Genomic DNA, 17,662 nt, shown 5'->3' with positions numbered 1-17,662 from the left:
TATTATTTTTACTTATAAACAATAAAGCCTGCACTATAAATGTTACGTTTTGCCATTACAGTATTAACAGTTCCATATGTGAGACGCTTTTGTAATATTATGTCGAGTCTCGAACGACAATTTAAATCATAAGTAGACCATTTATGTTCAGTAAAATCCATAAAAGTTTTTTTTCATGTAGAAAAACAATTATGTGGAATTGAAAAAGGCGTTTTTTATTTTATGGTTGAATAAAACCTTCATTCTTAAACATTACTGTTAAAAATGCACTCCGATAAAAGTTCAGCTGTCATTTTTATATTCAGCGAGTTTGTCGACGTCTGATGAAGAAACTCGTCATCTCGTTTCGTTACTTTGCCGTCAGGAAGTACGTCGTCACGGATGTTTGCGTTTGTCATGCTGGAGCACAGGTGCGCCATTAAGTCGACGAATGGTCGCTTGAGACTCGGGATTAGGACAACAGCCGGTGAGGGGCCTGAATGTGGCCCCTCCCCCTCCCCCTCCCGGCGCGTGTGCGTAAGTGTGACCATTCACTGTCGGCTCGCAGTCGACCTTGAATGAGAGCAGACATGACACGTTTTGTTTCTCATAACTGGCTGGGGACCAATCCATAGTTTGTCTATATGTGCCCTGACATTGACGGGCGACCGTTCCATCCTCGACGGGCTGGCGGCCATTTTGCATTCCGTTCGCCAGCGAGGCTTTCATTGCACGTTGGCCTCGTCGGCGTCACGACACGCCGACGTGCCGCCGAGCTCACGAGCGGCGTTAGCGCAACTTCGGAATCATTCATAGCGCGTCGTTGATAACGCTTCGCCGTAACCGTGGCAACGCGAAGCAGTCAATAGCTCGGAAGCAGAATTGTTAATGAGGCGGCAAAATGTGAAAGCATGAAAATGTGACCTTCTCACGTCGAAGGTCGCGTCGGTCCTCCGGCCGATTGGATTGAGGTTCTGTCGAGACGCAACGACAACAACGTGAGCGGAACGCCGCGTGGACCGACGTCACGTAAAGACGCCGCAGCGCAACGCCAACATCACTTGCGCGACGTCTTGCACTTTTTTGCTGAGCGCGCTTGACGTCTGCCAGGAAAGACTTGGCTGGGTGATGAATTCATGAATTCTTCTTGATGAACGCATGATGAAAGAAATTGAATGATCAACAGGTGACAAATGAATGGATGAAAGATCGAGCCACGTATGAATGAAGACGTAATGCGGCGGGTGGATTCATCACTTGGTCTTGGATGAACGAGTGAGTCACAGATGAACACATGAATTCATGTTTTGAATCATGCGTGAATGAATAACTGAAGGGTTTAATGAAGTAATGAGGGGCGGACTAATCAATGAGGAATAAATGAGGAATGGCTGAACAGAATGAATGAATGTAACTGAATGGATGAAAGAGGAACGAATCAATGAATACTTGATGGTTGCGTGCCGGATGAACGGAGGCGCGATCGAGTCATGGATGGATTCATCAAGGACGGATGAATAAGTGAGTCACGTCTCAACGAAAGCAACAACCGGGCTTGAATAACGGCTGAATGCGCATGAATCAAGGAATGAAAGAGTGAATAACGTCTTGTGTCTCGCGTGCGTTTCAGATATGCGAGGTCTGCAGGGCTTCCTGGACCGCTCGTGCCGAGAAGGTCTGGACGTGTCCCTGCAGCGCGTGGACAAGAACATCAGTCGGGTGTTCAGCGACCTGTTCACGTCCATGAGGACGGAGGAGCTCAACCGATACCGCGACACGCTGCGCCGCGCCATCTTGCTGCTCAGCCCGCACTCCGCGCACACCTTCGTGCAGCAGGTGGGACGCGAGCGCGCAACATGCTAACGACGCACTTTTGCTCAACGAGGGACATTTGGACGCTTTTCATTTCTTTGTATTTTTTTGGGACGTTTTTTTTCTTAAAATTTTTTTTTTACATTCATTAAATTTTGGGGTTCATTAGCTCACATTTTGTTAAAAATCATCTATAATATAAAATATATATGTAGTATTTTTGGAGCGCGAGATAATAGTAATAATTTAAAAAAAGGTCAGTGAAAATATTATGTAGGAATTACGACTTTTGCTCATTTTTTTCAGGTAGCAACGCTTAAATCCAAAACAAAGGATATTTTCGCTACATTTACAGTTGATTTTTTTGTAAATGTGAGATGTAAACACATTTAGTTTGGGTTATTTTATAGCATTTTTATTTCGAGTATCGATACCAGGTATCGGTATAACCGGCCTTATTTCAAGGTATCGTACTCACGACAGCAGCCGATGCCAGCATCGGCTGCCCTCTTGTGGCTGTTTGGGAACTAAAGTAATTTTTGTATGACAGATGAGCATTTTCTGTCATTGTTTTGGGCCATTAGTTGTATTGGTGTTTAGTATCGGTGAATACTCAAGACTCGAGTACTCGTACTTGTGTCGGTCTGAAAAAAGAAGGTGATATTGAACGTCGCTTGTTCCTACCCAAGCATGCGACTGTCCATCATCTGGTCTGTTACGCGGCATCATGTCGGCTTTCTGGCAAAGCTCAACACGACAACCAAAAACACAAAAACACAAAAACACAAAAACACCAAAATCAGATTCAAAGCGGATTAAAAACGGATTAAAAGCAGATGTTTTCACAGCGCCGTGCAGATAAACATTTCCACACGCCGATCCACGTGCTCCACCGCCACCTCGCGCACGCGCACTATTAGTCACATGACTGCCTCGTGTTTGCACACCTGCTGTCACACACGCACACGCACACGCACACGCACATCAAGTTGAGTTATCGGCTGCAGACCTGCCGCGTTTTTAGCCTGGCCCGCGCACGCTCGCTGGCTAACACGCGCGCCCGCGCACGCTCGCACGCACGCACACGAGCAAGCAACCTGCGACGTTGCAGAGGTTGCGGGTCCGAACCAAAACAACCCAAGGTTTTTTTTTTTGCGTTCCCGTCCCGGTTGTCCGTCATTCGTCAGGCTGATGAATGAAAGGAGCGGACGCAAGCGAGTGAGAAGGCGGGAAGGCGCCGGCCTGATTTATTGGAAGGAGGCGTTCAGGGCACAAACAGGGCATCAATCTCTGACCACCTCTGCCGGCTGCGCATAAAAAAAAAACACACTCCAGAGTGGACAAAAGTCCTGCTTGACCTCAACCAACGGCACACGGCGCGGCCGTTAGCCGGCAGGGCCCTGAACGCACCGCTGCACGCTCACCAGATAAAAGGAACATTAGAGGAGCCTGAACGCACCACCACTCACTTGCCAGGTTCATGAAGATAACAGGACGATGAAGGTACCACCATTTACCAATGAGGGCCCTGAACGCACCACCGCTTCCCCACCAGATAACGCACCATTAGAAGGCCCTGAACGCATCACCATTCACTTGCCATGTAGAGATAACAGGACCCTGAACGCACCACCATGCATGCCGTGTCACAGACAATGAGAAGACCCTGAACGCAGCAGCACCGACTGGAAAGAGGGCCCTGAACGCAGCATCCATCTGATTTCGTCTTTCCAGGCAAATGTTGCTCGTCAATCCGTGACTCGTGTCTTGGACAAGAATCCCTTTTGGGGACTTTTGCACGTGTGCTAAAAGACAAACACGTGTTAGTGTCCTCGGAGTGAATGAAAACTTGGACAAACAGGAGGAAAAAAACATGGAATGAACATTTTGAGGAACGTCGACTGGATACTTTTCCACGGCTGACTTTTTCCCGTCGTTTTACGGCAGATTGCGCTCGCTGACGACGAGCGCTCAGGCGGCGGCGACTCCGCCTTTGTCCGTCTTTCGACCGTTGCCGTCAATTTGCACCTTTTCCGCAGCGTCAATTTGAAAATAATGTTTGCTTTTCAAAAAAAAAAAGTTTTTCATTTTTAAAGAATTCATCGGTATATCGATTATTGAAAAAATGGTTAATTGTAGCTCCAAATTTTGCATGATTAAAAATAGCACGTAAACATGCTTTAAATTCAAGATTGGACATGCTAATAAACAAGACGTTAAGATTTAGGGCGGCTTCTTTTTTCCATCCCGTGAAGAAGATCGAAGACAAGGAAGTCAACAGGAAGTGGCTGGCGTGTGGCAGGAAGTGCGATCAACGGCAACGTTGCTGTCACTCGTTAGGAAGATTCATGTGCTCGCCAGCAGGCCTGAAAAATGACACAATTATAACGCACGTACGTGCGTGTGCGCGCACGCATCCACTTTAAGCCTGACAACAAATGTGAGGACATTTTTGGGAGTCACAACTTTAGGACGGACACACAAACGGATACTCAGGCAGAGATACGCACACGCGCACACGCAGATGGTGCGAAGTTGTCCCAGGAGGCCATTTTGGCGCTGCCGGGCCATTGGAAGCTTTTGTCTGTCTGCGGCCATATTGTTCGGGAGAGTCAATCAGCCACTCGGGCGCCATCATGGCAGCCGACACACACGCGCACACACACACGCACACGCAAGACGCAAGAAGACGCCTCAGGATGGCGACAAGACACACGAACAAATGTTACATACAAATGGGCGGTGGTCTCCTAGCAACAGACTCACTTGAGGGGGCGGGACTTGTGAGATCAGCACCAAAATGACACCTATCCGTCAGTCAGTCACACACACACACACACACACACACACACACACACACACACACACACACACACACACACACACACACACACACACACACACACACACACACACACACTCATCATTCAGTTGTGTGCGTGTGTGTGCACGTGTGAGGTTGTGTGATGACTCAGCACGTTCTCTTGTGTGTATTTGTAGTTTATCCGTGATTGGCTGGTCTGTGTGGCTGACGTTTCCATGGTAACAAGAGTCACACGCACACGCACGCATTAGTGCGCGGTGTGTCGCGAAGCTTTTTCCCACGAGGCCTTGGGTGCAAATGGCTTTCAAGTGTAACGGCACAAGGACACGCACGCATTCAATCTGTGTGATTTGCATACGCGCTCACAGGTGTGTTCACTCTCCTCGTCTGCATTTCCATCGCCATGGCGACCCCGGCGGCTTCAATGTGCCTTTTGCATGTCGGCAGCGCTGTGGCCTAGTGGTTAGCAGCTTGACAGGTTCCGTGTTCGAATCTGTTCTCGTGAGTCCGCATGTTCTCGCAAGTGTTTTTTTTCCCCTCCCACATTGCGAAGACATGTTAGCTAGCATGTTAGCCGGCGTGTTTTTGTCCAGACGTCCGATTGGCTATTGGCTGGCGACCAATCCATAGATCATTATAGAAATCATTTCGATAGATGGCGTTTGATTGTGTGGAATGAGATGGAAATGTGTCCGAGGAGATGTCGTCTAAAAACAAACAAGACGTTTACGGCTGTGCGCTCATCCCACTGCGGCGTTAGATGTGTGTGTGCGTGTGTGTGTGTTGCTTGTCGATGCCATAAAAGGCAGACGTATAGAAAAGTGTGAGCTTTTGTTTTAGAGGACTGAGACGTAATATCAAGCCTGCAAAACAACATCCCTCGCCTCAAAAAGCCAGAAAAAGCCCCCACAATAAAAAGAACGCCGTACGGCAACAGAACACACAAACAGAACACAATAGAGCGACACGACACGACGCGACACGAGACAAACCACAACATCGACTGACTGACTCATCGGTTGATTGATTGAGCAAGAGTCGCGTCCCAATACTTTTGCCGCTTGTGAGTCTTTCCCCGTTTGATTTTGTTTGCGTAACAAACCTTGCGTTTGTGTCCTTGTTGTGTGTCTGCAGGCGGTGGAAACCAATCTGGCCTCCAAGGACAGCCACTGGGTGTTCGTTAACGAGGTACGCTCGTCAATACCTTTTATGACGTCATCAATGTACACAACGTGACGCCACCATTTTTGTCGTCTTTGATGGTCCGAGTGTCAATGTTTGCAGCCAACTAGCGCTCTTAATGAGCGCGTGTGTGTCTGCGTGTGTGTTTGCGTGTGTGTGTTTGCGCGTGTTTTGCCACATACTGCCGGCAACAGCTTCAAAGTGACGCTTTAACTAATCACACGGAGCGTTTGCTAATGAACATGAAGAGTGAACGCTCCCCCGAGGCGCCTCGGACTTTTCGCACTTCCTCAAGATTTCATTTCTTCAAATATTGGCAAGAAAAAAACGAGGATGCCTGATAAGAAAATGTTGAGCGTGTAATGCTAAAGTTGAATCCTGATTTAAATATGAAAAGTAGCCGTGATTATTTAGGAGGACATAAACGACAACATGCTAAGCAATCATGTGCAGTAACACGCTAACTCCAACATGCTAACCTATGACCTGATATCCTACATGCTAAAGATGCTAACCACAAAGTAGCCTCCAGCAGCACCGAAGCACGTTGCAAATCATACTTGCTTGCTCAGTCCCAACATATATTGCGCATTTTAGCTACTTTGTCATTTAAAAAATATGTTTTTTTGCAAACCAGCCTCTGTTATCTGTTTGTCTGTTTTTAAATCCTCTTCCCAATGAAGCCCAAAACCGATATGAAGCTAAGTTCCCATTTGACCAGCTATCAGTCAAGTTAACGTAGCTTACGACGTAAATCCGATCAAGTCATGTGACCGTAGCCCCCCCCCCGACCACCCCTGAGTCTTGTTTGGAAGTTGCTAGCGTGAGGCTTTGAAGCGCTAATGAGCTAATTAGCAGACAAAAGGCGCAAAAGGTTGCTTGGCGGCCTCCTCAGCCGCCCGCGACCAATCGCTCATCGGTCTTCCTCCGCTCGCCTTTCATCCGCCAACGCGTGCAGGGAAGACCAATCGCTAACCAGAGGGGGGGGGGGGGGGGCACTCAGATGGGGGCAGGTGCTTCTTTTCTGGAGGAGGATTAAGAGGCGAATGCCTCTTTGATAAACAATTAGGAGGACAATGCGGGCAAAAATAACAACTGACAAAAAAAAAAAAAGACGTCTGTGGTTTTTTTTTCAAATGATCCAGAATTTTCAAACGCCAGAAGCTTTCACCAGATGGAGAATATCTTTCTTCTCCAAATGCTCCCCGGTTCACGTCGGTCCTGTTTTCTACATCTTATAAGGTCTTACTTACAAGCATCATTTAGTACGAAGTCGCTTTTGGTCTTTTCGAACATTTGTCCAAAAGCAACGTGACTCGTCCATTTCCTGGAATCGATACGTGTTGAGCCGATGCGGCTTCAGCAGACGGCAAGCCTTCATGAGCGGCTTAAAGTGATAATTACCTTCCCGGTCTGCTGTGCAGCAATCAGGCAACATCTGTGCAACATCAAAAACCTTCAAAATAAAAGCTTGGCAGATGATTTTCCCGGGTGGGCCGCACGACGACTTATTTAATATTTACATTCCATGAACACATCGACTTATTTTTCGACAAAATGTGATTTTCAGTAAATGCCGCCAGCCACTGAAAAATGGATGGCGGGTTGCAAATGGCCCCCGGGCCATAATTTGAGCACCACTTGTATACGCCAACAAGAGTCCTTATTGCTAGTAAAAGTCAAGTTAAATATAAATGAGTTACTTACATTTATTTCACACTTTGTATGTAAAGGAAAAGCTCCCCTCAATAAATCAAATGTATTTTTGTCCACATTTTTAGATGTCTGGAACAGATTCTTTGGATTGACATGATTTCCAATGGCAAACATTGCTTTGGATTTCAGCCAATCCGGTTTTAGTCGGACTTTGTGGAGCAGATTGATTCCCAAAACCGAGCTTCTTCTTTGGCCGTTTTTAGAAAGTAACATGGCCAACTGGTCTGCTGGCTTGTGTGCAGAATCTTAGTCTGCCCTTGAACCCAAAAAAAAAAAACCTGTTTCCGTGATTTTGTTGCGCGTTAATGGCAACATCACATCAACACATCAACATCCGCGGTCGAGTGCACTCAGCCCAAAACTGCCCGACTTTTATTTTTGCCGAGGCGTGTGATGAGCCAAAAACATTAGCATCCATTTGCCGCAGCCAAATGGATGCTAATGCGCTAATTAGCTTGTTTTTCATGCCGCGAGAAATCAGCTCCATCAAGTCATCATGACGCGCCATGTTTGCTTACGCTTTTATTTGCTCGTGTGTGCGTGTGTTTAATGTCCTCGCGCCCGTGGAAATCTTTTATTGAGCACTTGGTGAGGTTTGGAAGAAGACGATAAAAGAAAATCCATATTTGTATTTCGTGTCTGCGGTCCGCGAGGAGATCGTGCGGACAAAAATATTGGGACAGGAAAACGTCTCTACCTTTTTGTACGGCATGGAATTCCTGTTTTGTTCCTGCAGGAGATCAGCGACACGGAGATCCTGGAGCTTACCCATAGTGCACTGGGGCGCATGACGGTGGTGCGGCAGATTTTCCCGCTGTGGAAAGACAGCGGCGCTCGATGCATGACAAACAACCATCGCATCTCGTCGCTGCTGTGCGACCCGCAGGAAGGATACCTGCACAACCTGGAGGTAGCTTGAGCCGCCTCGTGCTAAACTTAGCTGCTTGCTAAACTTAGCTACTTGCTAAACTTAGCTACTTGCTAAACTTAGCTGCTTGCTAAACTTAGCTACTTGCTAAACTTAGCTGCTTGCTCGTCAGTCAAAACGTGGCTACTCTGTCTCGTTGGTCTAAAATTTGCTAGAGTCCAATTTTGGCTAATGGTTAGCGCTATTCGGTGTGAACTTGGCAAGTCTTTCCAGAGTGGTCGAAAATGAGCTCGTTGGCGTCGAGTTAGTCTCTCCGAAGGCTTAAAGTGAACTAAATGGCTAGTTAGCAATTTGACCAAAGGCGGTGTCAAGTTTTCTATTCTGTCTAAATGTAGCAAGTCGGCGCTCAAGTCTATCTAGTCCCGCCCCCCTCCAGCGTGTTGACTTGCCGCCGCGTCCCGGCAGGTGTCGAATCTGTACCTGTACGACAGCGTGCTGATGCTGGCCAACGCCTTCTACCGGAAGCTGGAGGACAGGAAGTGGCACAGCATGGCCAGCCTCAACTGCATCAGGAAGTCCACCAAGCCCTGGAACGGCGGCTGGTCCATGCTGGAGACCATCCAAAAGGTTTGTTAGCTCGCGGCGCCGTAGCACATCCCCAAAGTGCGACGCTACTACTTGATTTCAAAATGGAACCATCAATCAATGTGACGGTTACGTTTGTCAACAGTTAACTAAACATCGCTGTTGTGTGTGTTTTTTTTTTTTTACGTGTGTGTGGATTGCAGCTGCATAACGAATGTTTTGTTTTTAAGCGCGTGAAGAAAATACATTTGTGTCCGACGTCTGACAGGAGGCGTCCGCGACTTTGCATGTGAGCCAAACGTTTGCCGTGACTTTTCCCGTCCGCTGACAGCCGGCGCAACCTTTGCTGCTGTCACAGGAAGGTTTTTTTCCTTTCTTTTTCTCGTCTGACGAGAGCAAATGGAAGCCTCGAAATGTCGTATTTTCCGCCGGCAAAAAGAAAGAAAGAAAGAAAGAAAAAGAAAAGACGACGTTTGCTGCGCGCGATCCGCTCGGACGTGCCGTGCATTAGCGGCTAACTAATAGCCGCTGATGACTATTGATGAGCGCATCTCCGTCACAGTTTTTCAAATTCAGGTCCTTTTAATTAATTTTCAAAGCAGATTTGTTCATTCTTCTTTTTTTCCCCCCAAAAATGCTCCATTTGAGTTTTGTTTGAATTGTTTTTGTTTTGTGTATGAAAATGCAAAATCCTTTTTTGATGACCTCGCTTCGCCAGTGACAATGCAATTGAACGGGTAAGCAGAGCTGCATTGAATATATTTCCTCACAACTGAGCGACCGTTTGTCATTAGCCTAGCGCGATGCTAACATGAGGCGCTCTGAGACGCTTCGTGTCCGCGTTAAACTTGTGCTGCGCGGCCAGGGCAACATCACGGGCCTGACGGGCACCATGGACTTCAAAGATGGCGGCGCCAACGCTCACGTCCACTTCGAGATCCTCGGCTCCAGTTTCAGCGAGACCTTCGGCAAGGACGTCAAGAGGGTGAGCAGTGCAAAGATGTTTGTGTAGCAAGAAATGGCGGCGTAGCATGGCGTAAGCATTTGGACAGGATGTTGCCATGGCAACGTTGTCAACAGACGACAGATGAGCGTTGAACCGGCATCAACGTCTCGTCGCCATGGCAATAGTGATGTCACAGCGCAAATCAATCTCGCATTGCTTCATCCTGCTCGACAGCCATCGTCAGAAGTCGCAGCGCCACCCGATGGCCTGGCATGCACTCACGCACGCGCACGCAGGCTATAGTCGACTTTGTTTTGGTGTGTGCGTGTGCGCGTGTGTTGTTATGGAAAACACGAGCCGACGTGCGCTCGTGCGTTTTCCTTCCCGCTTACTTTCATTAAACACCGACGTGTAATTGACACCCGGTCTCATACGCATGCATAACCATTTCTATGATTTAGCGGCTTGTGGGGTCCGCGTGTCAGCGCGTGCGCGCGCACACGCACGCACGCACACACGCAGAGAGTTGCTGCAGTAATGAAGATTTAATCATCTGGCCTCTCACTCTGAGTTATGAGTCCCTCTATACTTTATAACGGCCATCCTCTTCTCTCTCTCACACACGCACGCACGTGCACAAACACGCGCGCGCACACACGCACGCTTAATAGAGCACTCATGGAAAGACAAAGAAGCACCAAGACGTATTGTTGTTATTAGCAGGCTGGTGCTCAGTCAAGTGTTTTACATGTCTGCTCATCAATATGCAAGCTCATTATCATGCACCCTCATGAATATGCACGCTCATTAACATGTCAGCATGTGCTTCATCTGATTGAACAGCTTTCGTTTTGCTCCTTTTCACTTGTGGCGATGAAGCGCGTCATAATCGATCGCCGCGATCGGATCCCGCTTTCCAACACCCTCATTTGCATAACGTTCATTGATTGATAACAGCGGGAACAATGTGGGTGTCGAACCCTTTGAAATGCGTGGCTGTCGGTCTTTTGTCTTGCTTTGTTTTTGCTGCAATGTGTCCCGCGCGCGAGCCGCTCTCGACGGCCAACGGTCGTTAACGAGGCCGTTAGCAACATTGAAAGCATCTCATATGACCGCGGAGGCCCAGCGACCGTTTGGCGGTGCGAGCAAACGTGATGGGCACGCCCCCCCAACCAATCCGGGAAACGAGCCTCAGGTGCCGCTGATTGGCACTCCCCGAGGTTAGCCGCAATTTGGCGCTTTGCTAAATCCAACGTCAACAACATCAAGATGGAGTGTCCGCGTCCGGTCGGAGGCGTCCAATCGGGCCCAAGGACGTCTTTGCGCAGTCATGTGACCACACTGACTTTCCGTTGTGCAAGATCAGTGGCAAGCGTGCACGTGTGGAAACATTTTGCCAGGAAATCACTTACAAGCTTCTCAGCAGAAAACGTGCGGGTGTTGTCGCGCTTGACTGGGTTCAACTTTTCCAAGTGAAAGGGTTCAACAACCACATATTTGCCGACGCCTTTTCACCGCGGACGCAGCCAAAGAAGCAGACGCGTCTTTCCCCATCTGCCGTCTTGGTTAGCTTGTTTTCGCTAATTAGCCCGCGCTCATTACGGGCGGCGCCATCTTAACAATGGGTGGCATGGTCGTTAAGGAACAATAACGCGCCCGCGTTAGCTAACGAGGCTAATTAACTCCCGTCGCGTCACGCCACCGCTGTCGGTTCAGCTCGCTCGCGTTGCTCATTAGCCGCGGCGGCTAATGTGCACTTTGTTGTCTTTTGTTGCGAGCGATCACAATGAAGACAAAGAGCGCAAAAGGCGCTGATGGTGCCGGCCGGCAAACTTTGAAACAAAGCAAACGACGAGGGGGATCGAATTCAATGGCGGGGATTTTGTCAGCTTGCGTCGCCGTGGCAACAGTGACGCGTTTGAATTTAGCTGACACACACAATCAGGCGTCGTGCGCCCGCGGGTCCGCTGTGCCTCCGCGCCGCAAAACAGCTGCCGACGGCCCGCCGGGCGCTTTGTGACTCACGGACGCGGCTTCTCGAACCCGAGCCGCACGCACGCGATGGCACTAAGCTAGCGGGGAGCGGAAGCTGGGCTCGATTGGTCGCCGGCTCACAGGAAGCTGCCGATCACAAAATACATGCGTGACAGCAAACAGCAAACACACGAGCGCCAAGTTAGCAGCCGGATTGGTCGCCAGGGCCGTAACAGCCGTTTGTCTTGTTTTTCTTGTTGCCAGTTGGCCACGTGGGACCCGGTGCACGGCCTGAACGGCAGCCTGAAGGAGAGTCGCATCGAGAGCGGCATGCAGGGAGTCACCGTCAAAGTGGTCACGTTGCTGGTACGACAATCGTTTTGCACCCCGGACTGGTCGCTGACACCTCATTTTGTCAAATACACTCATCCTACATATAAACATCTTTGCTGTTTAACCCTAAAAAGCCTGAACCATGAAATATAGGCGAGAAAATTCGGATTCTTCGTCAATATTTATTGGTCCTTTTCAACAAAAAAAAAATATATATATATATTTTTTTTTAAATCAACTTCCACATATGACTTATGATTTGTGTTATATTTGATACATCCGGTCACAGTGAATTTGTACATTTATAACTGTCAAAAATATATTAATAAACAGACATATCCAACTTATTAGTATTTCCCAAAATCAGAAAGAACATTTCCCACAATTAATCTCTCCTTTCTCAATTGTGGCGATTTTGCAAGGTCGCTGGAAAAACCCGCAGCTGGGTGATACTGCCCTCTAATGGATTATCTGTGCATTGCATGTGCCAAATCAAATAAATTAGGGTGGTGGGGAAAAAAACATTATACTCATGAAATAGAGGGCTCAAAATGTCTTGTATTCATGATGATACATTTGGCGTTTCAGGGTTAAATCAACAAAAGTCTGCTTAGCTTAATGCTAACACATGATGGGAAACGTCATAGATGTGCTCATGTTTAGCATTGACAGAGGTGTTGAAAAAAACCACTTGATATCTATATTCTTTATCCTCTGTGAAGAATGACAAATACGGCAACGGGTTGACTCTTCTTGGTTTGTGACTCTTGTGATGCTGCCCCCAGTGGCCAAGGCGGGCACACGCAAGCATGTTTTCATGCTTTAAGTTCTATTTAGTTATGTTTTTGCAAAGCACAATCTTTTTTTGAAGACGTTTTTGGAGGAGGAAAGTCACGCCAGCAAAACAACAAGCAAGCCAGCAAAAATGGATTTTTTCTTTTTCTTTTTCTATTTGCTGGTGCGATGGTTCAAGCCTGAGCGGCTTTTGATGACTTTTGGAGTTTTTCCTTCCCGGAGTTGGAGCGAGCGAGACGAAACCTCGCACTCGCATTAGCAGCTTGTCGCAGATACGACACCTCGTTGCCGCCCCGCCTCTCGGCGGGATGACAGCCCCGCACCCCCGCAGCCTTCGGGCCCTCGGGTCCTGTCCAGCCTGGTCAAGGTGCCGCTTGAGGGATCAAAGCCGACACTTCATTAGGTACACTGCCGCCATCCGCAGCAGACAAGAGATCCGAGGTTCCGCTCGGGGTTCTTTTCCTGGCGTCTCCATCTTGTCAAATGTTGTCCCCGGTGCTTTTCCCGTCGCCGCTCTTCATCTGCGCGTTCCCGGCGAATGTTCTTCTGATTGTCCTTCTTGTCAATGTTGTGTGGATTGTCCGCGTGTCAGGAGGACCCGTTTGTGATGGTGGCGGAGAACATCCTGGGCCAGCCCAAACGCTACAAAGGCTTCTCCATGGACGTGCTGGACGCCCTCGCCAAGCTCTTGGGCTTCAAGTACGAGATCTACCAGGTGAGCGCTCCCGCCCGCCACTTCCTGTTGGGCCCGCGCGCATCGGTCTGAAGCCTTTCACGCCGTTCCTGCAGGTGTCCGACAGCAAATACGGATCTCGGCTTCCCAACGGCTCGTGGAACGGGATGATCGGCGACCTCATCAACAAGGTGACTCCCCGCAACGAAACGCTGACCTCCGATTGGCTGGCGCGCCTCAAGCACATGTTGTGTCCCGAAACCGCCCGGCAGAGAGCCGACCTGGCCGTGTCGGCCATCACCATCACGCCGGAGCGCGAGAACGTGGTGGACTTCAGCAAGCGCTACCTGGACTACAGCGTGGGCATCCTGCTGAGGAAGCCCGAAGAGAAGATCAACATCTTCTCGCTCTTCGTACCGTTCGACTTGGCCGTGTGGGCCTGCATCGCCGCCGCCATCCCCGTAGTGGGCGTGCTCATCTTCCTGCTCAACAGGCTGCAGGCGCTGCGCTCGTCCGCCGGCCAGAACGCGCCGCCGGGGCAGCCCGGCAACGGATCGGGTTCCGGACCGCTGCACAGCGCCATCTGGATCGTCTACGGGGCCTTCGTGCAGCAAGGTCAGACACATTTCATGATGATCACAAGACAAACGGAAAAGTGGGCCCATTTGGAGCCCGGTTGTCTCCTTGAGATCGAAGATAGCGAAAGTCTGTAAGAACATCCTGAGGTGCGAAACGTATCTTTCGATCTGCTCGGAAATCGTAACGAAAAAATTGGGTCGATTTGGAACCCGGTTCCCCGTAATCACGGTCAGGAAAGACCCGATTATCGAAAGGCTCTCGAGATGCTCCTGACTGATTTTTTTGCATTTTCCCTCCAAACAGAACAAACATGAAAAAATTTCTTCTCACCGAAAATGTGAAATCATCGAACTTTAAATCAGGCTTTCGATGGGGGAAGTCGTGGGAAGGTGCTCGGCGATGAACGTTGCCGTTTCCCAGGGTCGGCGTCTTAAGACATCAGCAAGGACACGCACGCACGCACGCACATCCAGTCCCTGTCCGAGCAGGTTGCCAAGGAGACGGTGATGAGATGCAGCCTTGTAGATTGCGCTGCAACGAGAGTCACGGGTTCGATCGCTAACAGCGGTAGGGAAACCCCGACGGTCCGCCAGCCGTCACTTGCCAATAAAGCGATGGCTCGTCCCGGTTCGGCTTGCAGCCGGCCAATGAAAAGCTCGGATGTGATTGGGACGCGTCATCGCATAAATGATCGGACATCCACAAATGAATTGAAGGGAAATTAAAATTTCACACGTCATAAAAGCGGAAAGTTGCTGACAAGCCTGGCAAATTGAAATGATTCAACAATCAGCACGTACATAAAAGGAGGCTTCAACATCCAGATGTGGTCTTCGCTCTCAAATGCCAAGCCACGCCCACCTCAACTGTCAATCCAAAAGCACACTTTTGCTTCCCATCTGAAAATAAAGCTGCCAGTGGCTGGGATACAAAATGCTGCGACGACGAGGCGCTCTAAAGCGGCCACGCCAGTCGACATGCACGTCGGAGTTGTACAAATGTTTTCACCTGCGCTCTTCCACCTTCTCAGAGCCAACAACGAGGCGCTCTAAGATGTCTTTTCCGCAATAAAAGTCAACGTTTTGAGAAAATGTCAGACGCTTTAGGACTCAAGTAACAGTCCAAATAGTTACTTCCTGTTGAGATTCTCGTACTTTTACTCGAGTGTGGCTTTCAGAAGAAGACAAATGAAGAACGGAATAGAAACGCGTCGCAAAGAAAAAGCCGCGGCTTTCCGTTGGTAAGCAAGCGTGCGTGTGCGTTTGCAGGCGGCGGCGACGGCGGCGCGGTGGGTTCGGTGGCGCTGAGGATCGTCATGGGCAGCTGGTGGCTCTTCACGCTCATCGTGTGCTCGTCATACACGGCCAACCTGGCGGCGTACCTGACCGTGTCCCGGATGGACCACGCCATACGGTGAGCGCCGCACATTGCAGGAGCCTCAACATAACCCAAAACTTGACACGTCTCTATTTAGTCCGTTGCTGTGTTTATCATGACCACAACTCTTCAGGAAGTCAGCCATTTTGGGTGAATTCCACAGCTTGTATTTTGACAACTCTCAGAATTTTGAAGAGAATTTGTTTTGTTTTTTGCCTCCGACACTTAAATCACCGATTGACGTGAAATTTGCTGGACACGTTCATCATGACGAGACGCACAAAAAAGTCTCGAGGGTCCATGGCCGAAATCCAGCAGGTTGATTTTGTGTTGAAGCGCCTCTTGTTATTCTGCAGGGCTCGTGTCTTCCCAAAGTGCTCGTGCGTGAACCTGTTTTGTTTATTGATCGCGTCCACGCTGGCGAGCGTCTGTCACGTCGCATCCAAGCTAACGCGACGTCACTTCCTTTTCTTGGGCGACATGATTTTGTCCACGGGCGGCCTGGTTCCGTCACTCTTTTGTCAGTGGCCGATTGCGAGCGGCGGGAAGGTTCCCGGTCACGTGCCTCCTTCGGCTCTCCCGCCATCAGGATGTCGGCGTGTGTCAAGTTGGACCTCGTCCGAATCCAATCAATGCGCGAGTGGAGATTTTCCCGGGACGCCCGCCCGGCATGCTGAGTCTCTTATTACGCGCTAATGGCGGGAAACGACGCGCGCCGCCTCTCACGTTTCCGTCTTATGCGTCATGTACGAGCGCTCGCACCTGCAGGACGAAGACCACCTCAAGGGAAGGCGAGGGGAGGTGGACCGAAGGAAAACTCGGCTCCGGTCCTCGCTTCTTCCGATTCCTTCATTCGGTCCCGCAAGTCGCAAGTCGCAAACTGTTTTGCAAAGTCGGCACGTGTTGCCGGTGCCCTGGTCCGCAACATGACGCACGCGCATACTGGATTGCCATTGCAGGTCCTTCCAGGACCTGTCTCGGCAGATGGACGTGGACTACGGCACGGTGAGGGACTCGGCCGTGTACGACTTCTTCCGCAACAAAGGCACCAACCCGCTGGAGCAGGACGGCACGTACGCCGAGCTGTGGAGGACCGTCAGCAAGAACGGCGGCCTGGACTACTCCGTGTCCAGCCCCTCCGAGGGCATACGCAAGGTCAGACCCAAACGCTTGCATCGGCGCCGCGTGCGCGTGCCGGAGCGCAAAGCGCAAAGCGGAAAGCGGAAAGCGGAATGGGGGCGGGGCTTGTGGGAGGGGCGCCACACGTAATAATTAGTGAGTTCATTTAAAAACAAATAACAGACGACATTTTTTATTAATAAAACAATGATTCAATCATTATAATTGTGTTTAATAATAATGTCGGGATTAAAATACACAATGAATGATTATTTAAAATGGTTATTACATACACATTTGAACTTGTTTTAGTCATTTATTTCATTAATTGCTCAATTTATTTAATTAAAAGATAAAACATCCTTTTCATCTACTATTATAAATGTATTTAAAAAAATGAAAACATAAAAATCTAAAACAATTAAAGCCTTACACAGAGTTTTAATTGATTATATTAATTGAATTTATTTATTGTACAAAAAACTACAATATTTCCCTCTTTTTTTATACATTTGTAGTGATTATAAGCTTTATTTATTGGATTACTGTAAATAATAAAACAAAAAATAAATTAGCATTTGTATCTGTTGTATTAAACAATTGGGTAATTTTTGTATTATCAATCATATACAATGCAAAAAAAACCAACAATTTTAAATATACATTTTTTTAAATACTTTTTTAGGGTGACCAGTCGAGGGTCAAAATCAAAATCAGCTGTGATGCGCTCGAGCTCGCCTCGTGACCATAATGGCGGAGAAGCACTTGAGAAAAAGAAAAAAGAAAGGCTGTAAGGCTCAAAACATTACCCACAATGCACTGACATTGACACAAATTGCCATAATTAGTCACAAATTACTAATTGCCACTTCCAATTATTCACCCTCTTTGTTAATCACT

General features: G+C 48.7%; 1 protein-coding gene across 5 annotated transcripts in view; it reads left to right on the top strand.

Annotated features, from left to right (window-relative positions):
• LOC147156229 (glutamate receptor ionotropic, delta-1-like) overlaps positions 1 to 17,662 on the top strand; it is a 61,014-nt gene that overhangs the window by 33,206 nt on the left and 10,146 nt on the right. For all 5 annotated transcript variants that reach the window (XM_086064159.1, XM_086064160.1, XM_086064158.1 and 2 more), the window contains 11 exons: positions 1,610 to 1,815; positions 5,750 to 5,803; positions 8,250 to 8,423; positions 8,847 to 9,008; positions 9,832 to 9,951; positions 12,151 to 12,252; positions 13,607 to 13,729; positions 13,804 to 13,878; positions 13,960 to 14,302; positions 15,535 to 15,679; positions 16,603 to 16,798. In XM_086064159.1, the coding sequence (XP_085920285.1) occupies positions 1,610 to 1,815; positions 5,750 to 5,803; positions 8,250 to 8,423; positions 8,847 to 9,008; positions 9,832 to 9,951; positions 12,151 to 12,252; positions 13,607 to 13,729; positions 13,804 to 13,878; positions 13,960 to 14,302; positions 15,535 to 15,679; positions 16,603 to 16,798 (1,700 nt within the window). The remainder of the gene's footprint in view (positions 1 to 1,609; positions 1,816 to 5,749; positions 5,804 to 8,249; positions 8,424 to 8,846; positions 9,009 to 9,831; positions 9,952 to 12,150; positions 12,253 to 13,606; positions 13,730 to 13,803; positions 13,879 to 13,959; positions 14,303 to 15,534; positions 15,680 to 16,602; positions 16,799 to 17,662) is intronic.

The sequence above is a fragment of the Leptonotus elevatus genome, chromosome 20, assembly GCF_054856555.1.
Source record: "Leptonotus elevatus isolate MCC_2025b chromosome 20, RoL_Lele_1.0, whole genome shotgun sequence".
Taxonomy (NCBI): domain Eukaryota; kingdom Metazoa; phylum Chordata; class Actinopteri; order Syngnathiformes; family Syngnathidae; genus Leptonotus; species Leptonotus elevatus.
The sequence above is the reverse complement of the archived record's forward strand: the minus strand, read 5'-3'. Positions and strand labels throughout refer to the sequence as shown.